The sequence below is a fragment of the Ascidiella aspersa genome, chromosome 6 (genome assembly GCF_963924565.1).
Source record: "Ascidiella aspersa chromosome 6, kaAscAspe10.2, whole genome shotgun sequence".
Taxonomy (NCBI): Eukaryota; Metazoa; Chordata; class Ascidiacea; order Phlebobranchia; family Ascidiidae; genus Ascidiella; species Ascidiella aspersa.
This window is the reverse complement of record NC_139452.1, coordinates 21,351,588-21,359,263: the sequence shown is the minus strand read 5'-3', so window position 1 is coordinate 21,359,263 and position 7,676 is coordinate 21,351,588. Positions and strand designations below refer to the sequence as shown.

At 37.1% G+C, this 7,676-nt stretch overlaps 1 protein-coding gene across 1 annotated transcript; it reads left to right on the top strand.

Annotated features, from left to right (window-relative positions):
- The first annotated feature begins 662 nt into the window (after window positions 1-662).
- Window positions 663-1,984, top strand: LOC146140739 (sialin-like). Its single transcript, XM_083392689.1, has 3 exons — window positions 663-861; window positions 1,085-1,218; window positions 1,829-1,984. The coding sequence occupies exons 1-3, from the start codon at window positions 663-665 to the stop codon at window positions 1,982-1,984; spliced, it is 489 nt and encodes a 162-aa protein (XP_083248815.1).
- Window positions 1,985-7,676: the final 5,692 nt, after the last annotated feature.

The following is a 7,676-nucleotide window of genomic DNA, read 5'->3' as shown; positions in this document are numbered from 1 at the left end:
ATTTTTTGTTATGGTTTATGCATGAATTTAGCATTCTAACCTATGCTTTGCATGTCATTATAATGGCGGCATAGTGGTAGGTTTATTGCCAAATGTAATGCTTTTGGTGCTTACCACCAGAAGTTTTCATAGTCGTTGTTCGAAGAGATTAAGTATGGTGTGCATTATTTTCTAAGAAATTTGAAGGATCTTCGCCCCCTTGGAAGTGTGTTGCAACTTCCCTTCCTCTATGGGCAACTTGTGTTGCAATGTTTTCCAGCAGTTGGGGAAATTATACGATGATAAATTTGCTACCTACTTATGTGGCAACTATTCTCAAGTTTGATATTACTGCGGTGTGTTCTTTATATTAGTTGTGTCGAACATAAATGTGGACACGCTCTAAACTAGAAGTTCTATTAAAGTTTCATTTTCATCGTAGGAATATCTGTACTAACTAAGCTTGATTAAGTTCGTTTTCCAATAGCGGCTTTATTTGTTTTACTTTGAATATTACGCTCACTATTAATAGCTTTTTTTTACAAAAACCCTAAAATATACCAAAAAAATTGTTACTTCCCTTAAACCAAAAGTCGCTTATATTGTAAGTTGTATAGACGTTTTGTAGGTTTTATATACAGAGTGGCTACCTCTCAGCATTACCTTACATCAATAATTTAACAATGATGGTGATCGCCGGGTATGCCAACAGTCTCGCAATAAACAAAACCAACATATCAATTGGGGTTTTAAGAAAAATCAACCAGACCTCGTCTCTCCTAACGACCGCAATATTCCTTATTCTGGTGGGTTACGTTGGATGCAATGCGACTGCAGCTGTAGCCTTCTTTTGCATCGCGGCTGGGGCTAACGCATTAACAAGTAAGAGATGTGCCACAAAGTTGAAAGTCTTAAAAAGACTCGTTTGATTTGTTTATTTTCTTTGGAATTAGACTAGACATTTTAATGCCAACATTCAAGTAAATTATGTTTTACTTTAAGTAAGAGGGTGTATTTTTGTTAAGTGCAATATACTTGGTCGAATGGTTTATACAAATATAAAATCACGTTTCTGAACCACTAAAGATTTACCGTTTGTTCTCAGTAACCGGTTGCATAGCGAACACAGTGGACATAGCTCCACGCTACAGCGAGATAATGTTCGGTATCTGCAACACATTTGGAAACATTTCTGGATTTGTTGCCCCACAAATAGCCGGATTTATTCTTCTCGGAAATGTAAGTGGTGTTCGTAGACTGATCCACATCAGCAATGTTTGAACAACCGCAACACAGCAACGCTGCGGAATCGTTGTCGGTTTGTTTTGCTTGAGTGGGACTCGAGACTCTGGACTCGACTCCATAAGACTACAAAAGTCCCGACGGTGCACATGCGCTATGCCAAACTTCGAAACTGAAAAGGCCGCAAACTGAAAAATATTGAGGTGTAATAGCACATGGTGGAATATTTTCCAACCACGTATCGTGGGTGGATCAATAATGTGACTCCCATATAAGTGGATTTCTAAACATCCACGTTATTTTAGTTATGTAGGCTAATTGGTGTTAAACGGGCTGAGCCGGAGCCAGACTACGGACTCGATAAAATTACAGATTTAACCAAAGTCGGATTCGGGACTCCGGTGTCGTACTCGGGATCATTATTTTGGCCGGAGTTGGGCTCGGGTTATGTTTCACCGACTCCACAGCCCTGCCGCAAAGATACCGATCACAATATTGTAACACCCGCAAACAGAAAATGAGTTGCTGTAGTACTTTATGTTGAAGTGTTTTATTGACAAATCACTGTTTGCTTGTTATGCAGAAGTTTATGCTTATATATTTTTAGAGTTCGATTGGGCAATGGCAAATAGTATTTTGGGTGTCGGCTGGTGTTGAAGTGTTTGGAACTGTGTTCTACTTAATGTTTGCTTCTGGAGAAGAACAGAAATGGGCCAAGGAAAATCCGGAATCCCAGGAGATTTCTAGAGCCTTGCTAGAATGAATAATTTGTGTTTGCCACTTAATGTGTTCTTGGTTGTAAAGCGACACTTGCTACTTTAGAACCAAACCTTATTCCTCAAAATGTAATTTTAAATGTTTGACTGGATTTTGCAGTTGAACTTCTTATCGATTTAGCTCCGATGTTAAATCTTATCAAAATAAACGTGCTCAACATGCTATACTTTTTTGTACTAAATCACTTTTTAACAGCCTTTGCAGTTATTGGAGGTTATTTACAAATCGCAGTATCCAAAAATCTTCCACAGTGAGGCAAAACGAAGTTTGATGCTTCCAGTCTACGAATAATTTTTTCACTTAGTCTTGTGTAGTTTTCACAGTATGTCAAAAATAGAGCTTAGCAAAATAAGTTTCAGACAGCTGTTAATGTATAGGATTTCTCATCCGAGACCCTCGTCCCATAGCCTCCTGACACTATAGCATATAATAAATTAAATATTGGTATAGCTAACAATTTCAGCAAACATAAAAAATAACCATCATACTTTCACAAAAATTACCCATAATACTTCCACATTGAATAACAGCAAGGAAATTTGTTTAAACCTTATATACCTCTAGAACCGTGACCCGAAGGTCGCTTCCCGCTTTGCTGAATAAGTAAAAAAACGATGGGAGTAGTGGTGTTTCACCGGCGTCCCGAAGACCTCCCACTCATCCTACACCTCTCATGTCTCTTCACAAAGTCGGACTAAAGTCAAGCTCAACAGGGTCTTCTTTTCCCGCTAATTCTGTCAGCTATATGATGTTTATACTCACTTATTTTACGCAATAGGAAGCGGAAGTTCGTAATATTTTGATTTTGCTAAACATTTTTACTAAAGATCGAGTAAAAACATTCAACTGATTTATCAGCCTATTTATACTACCACAATATTATCAATTTGGTCGAGAATAGTTTGCTGCTTGCCATAGCAACGAACATGTCTTGCAAATGCAGACGGTGTATGTAAATTACATAAGAATATATGTTTCAGGGTTCCAAAGCTGCTTTTGTATTTAATAAGTGCACCTCCAAGTTTTCAAATAAATATTTCTTTGGCAAAGCCTTTGCAAAAGTGATTTTCCGGTTAGCTAACGACAAACAGTGCTAACGAACTTGATGTAATTTGATGTGAATAATCAAATATTCACATCAGATAACGGGACAGAAAAACTATGTCAGCTGTAGGTATCGGTAGCCTACTTTCCTAGTTCAGATTAATTGCTAATTCGAAGCTAGCCTTTTAGTAAGCTTGCTGGGGAATGCAGAGACTGTGCACCAGACATGATTTGTGCAAAGTCTCGATGGATTTTCCTGGTAAAGCAGAAAAATTCAGCAATTCAAGGAACACATCGCATGATTCACAAAGCGGCGCTTGTTTCAAAAAGCATTCCGCAGAGACTTCACGAACACTTATCTGTGGTAATTGAAGTCGTTAATGTGAAAAGTTCAGCACTCAACACTCGATTCTTCAGCAAGCTTTTTAACCATATAGATGCCGATCAAGCTGCATATATCACACTCACGTTCGCTGGCTGTCACAAGGGCACATGCTCTCTCGTATTTGCGAACTAAGAGTAAAGTAAAATCAAAGTTGTTCTTAGTTGCAAATCAAATATATGATCTTTTCTGACAATTGGCGGAGACGGACTTTCTATAGCTTAGGCTTTTGTGGGGCACGATTTTAATTTTTGAAGACTCATAATAGTTTATTCAACAGGAGGGCTTCTGATTGCCGCTTAGTTCTGACTCCAATCTCAAGTTGCGCATGGCTAACTCGCGTGCCAGCCACAAGACTTTCTGGTGATTAAAATTGTATTAGATGATAACGAACAACCAGTTTTAAACTATGGAACGGCAGAACAATCAACGCTGTAAATAGCACCAGTCGATAGCTAAGAAGAAGTTAGTTTTACAAGCGGATAGCGGCGGTCTTTAAGTACACAAATTCAAATGACCGCACAAAGAAAATGCGGAACAATTCATTAATTACTTTAAACTCTGGTACGAGTTAGAGTATAGCATGGCATAGACAATAATACTGACACATAAGCAGAAACATCATAAAAAGGAGGGGGCAGTTTGTTGTTCGGGAATACATTCTATTAATGTTTTACAATGAGCAACATCACCTTTATATTTTTGCAATTTTGTTATAGTTTGCACAATTCGTTTAATGTAAGTTTTTTAGACAAACGACTCATCATAAGAATATACATTTTGAAATTTTTGCCTATTCTCTATTGCTTTTAACAAAGGCACGTATTGATCTTTTCCTTAAATTCGTGTTTGGACTTGCACGAATTGAAGCATATGTTTCGCGCGTGGATAAATCATTATGCTTTTTACGAGGAGATTTACGTCTCGTGTTTTTGTAATCTACTTAACTAGACGCGTTGTACGCACTTTGATTCAGACTTCCCTAACTAAAACCCCAAAACGTACGAAATGTTTAAAAAAATTTGGAACTTTAACATAAAATTATTTCGTGCACAACAATATTAAATCGTGATTCACAAGTTTATAGCGTTGATTCAAACTATTAAGATTTAAGCACAAAATAAGTCAGCTGTTTAAAAATTAATCAACAGATCTTGCGATTGGCGTTTCAACTTTGACATTTCAGATATATGCATGATTTGCGAGATTTCCATGCATAAAAATTCGTACACAGAATAAATTTACAGACCTTTCTGTCGGCATTTTAACTTACATATTTTTTTAATATATTTTTTTTTTTAAAGTATTTTCACCTGGTAAACTAGGCAGAATCTGTTGTGAAAACCATGTACAACGACAAGTTGGGTTTTCCATGATTCCGAGTGGTAATTTCTCCACCATCGGCGGCGCTTGTTTCAGCTTGTACCGTACTTCATCAGTAGCGTTCCGTATTTCAGGCAAATGCTTTGATGATGCATTGAAGCGTCTCGTGACGTACCTTTTGACGAGATCAGTTTATCCAACAGCTGGCTCCTTACAGGTCCCAAACATGACCGCAAGTCAAAAGAAAGTTTGTTATGGTCCAATGCTTCGCTAGTCCAACTCCAACCAAAGGGTTCGTCTTTAGTAAGGTTGATGACAACGAACGTTTGAATGGTAGTCGTTGCGGATGATAACAGGACGAAGTATTTCTGACAAATCTTAACCTTTTTAAAACAAGTTTAAGAAAATTGCCAAGAAACAACTCGTTCAAGGTACTGCGAAAATAACAAAACGGCTAAATCGCACAACAGGTGTTCTTGAAATTTTCTTTCCGCCTTAGGGTTACCCAGATTTACGCAGTTCAACCCTTAATTTAACGCTTAATGGTATAGAAAAATTACTATAGTAACTGGTGTTCGGCGACACGTCGGGTCGCCAATTTGTGGGGCACGTTAATAGTTACTCTTCTAGTGTGCCCTTCTATAATAGCTAGTTTATGAAAGAACAACCAGTTTCAAACTATAGAACGGCAGAACAATTAACGCTGTAAGCAGCACCACTAAGAAACTAAGAAGAAGTTAATTTTACAAGCGGATAGCTGCGGTATTTTAGTACACAAATTCAAATGCTGACCGCACAAAGAAAATGCGGAACAAGCCATTAAGCACTTTACACTTTGGTACGAGTTAGCGTAGCTTGGCATAGACAATAATACTGTCACATAAGCAGAAACATCATAAAACATACCGTAAACACAAAAGCGCTTAGTCGGTAATAAAGCATGCCCTCTACACTTTACCTTGCTTATATATTTAAAGCATTAAATCAACTAAACAAGAAACTGCAAGGTCCAGGAAGTAACATAATCGTAAAAACTAAACATCAATATGTTTATAGTCCAGCTCAATATTTTGAGGCAACGAGCAAAAATAATTTTGCATCATTTCACGGCTTGATGAAGATAAGTGGAGATGATTCAAATCAAAACTTGAAGGAGGACATTATCGACCATTTTCAAAACTTGCAGGATGAGTTTGAACGAGTTTTTCCCGAGATAAATACTTGGAGCATTTAAAAGAAAGTAACAAGAAGTCCTTTTGTATGTAACGTGAAAGATGTTCCTGTAGCGATTCAAGAGTTTTTTTTACTTAAGTTTCACTCTTGCAACCATAAAAGAAACAATTTGGGTTAAAATGCAGCATTGCTATCCATAGTATGTAGTTATTCAAGCACTGAATATTCTGGTTCCATTTTCTTCAACTTACGTATGCTATAGTGCAACTTTTCTGCATTGCTTACTATCAAATCTAAAGCACGAAACCGACGTCATGTTGAATCTAGCAAGGGCAGCCATTAAATTGAATATAACTTATATAATTTGTTACTTTCGTTTTTTTGTAATAATTGTGCACCATTTGATATATTCTGGGTAAATCTAATTCATCTTTGTTAAAAGGATAAAACATACAAAAAAGAATAACAACGCCTGATCTAAACAAAGGCGGCTGGGTTAACTACACAAAATGTCTAGGACTCTAGGTTATTAATGAAAATGTTTGCCATCTTTGCGGTTTGCGTACTGCCACTGTAACTGCAAAATAATGCACAAATAATTGCTTTATGAAACCATAATAGCGGTGTTTCAAATATGTTAGTAACGCAACGTAGAGTACCTATCCAAATTACATATACACGGGAAGCGAAATATGAGTTATGGGGTTGCAGTATGCGTGCTTTATCGCGAATTACTCGCAAAATATATAAATCAAAATACAAAACTAGCCAACTAAACGGGATGTGTTTGTATTTAACCTGGGCCCGTTTTGCAGTTTACGACTTTGCCATTAATGAATTGACGCGAAGGTTTTTGTTTCGCCTATTTGTTTTTGTCTCAATTATTATTGTTTGAATTTTATTGTTGGGCTTTAGTTCATTATTATTTCACAAAAGAGAAAATTAAGTTGGATCATTTTGATGAAGCCAGTTTAGGTCGTAATTGAAATAAGCTTTAAATATCAATTATTGAGTAGTAAATGTGGTTCAACGAATTACGTTTTATTTCGACACTAAGCCCGTTTAGATGCACGTTTAAGTCGCATTCGAAGCTATTTCGTTGGTTCATTGTCTCTCGTTTTGGCGCTAGAATGAATTAAGTTCTCTCGTTTCTTAATCGGTCAAAAGGATTGGTTTTCAATCCGTTCGCCGCTTTATCTGTTCGTTTTGCTGACGGCCGAAATTGTTCAATGTAGATTGTAGAATGACGTGCTTTAACGCAGTAGGCATCACGCCACTTTCGGGGCATTATTATGTAACACGAACGATCTAGTCGTAAACAAAACAACAAGTTTAGCGCATAAGGAAAGAATATTACCTACACTCGTTAGATACGAATTTGTGACAGAGGCGCTGGTCTAGAATCCACAAAATCGAACATTATTTGGGTTAGGATGCGGGTTTGGGTAGGTTTAAATAGTAATACTTGGCCCAACCTCACCCAAATATTGTACATTGCTTTAATAATTGTCTGAACGCTGTGGTAGGATTTTAGGCCAGCGCCAAATACAGTTTTTATTAGTCATGTTTGGTACATCTTATCACCTTCTTTGGTCCACTCTGCCTTTTATATAGCGTTGACCAGCACACATAAGCCTAACTTTCCTGCACTTACATTCTGGGTGCCAGGCAAACTGACGCACAATATACAGTAAAAAAACGTACTTCGGCAAACCTAACTCAAGTAATTCTTGTTTTTTCTTTAATTTTAGGTTAA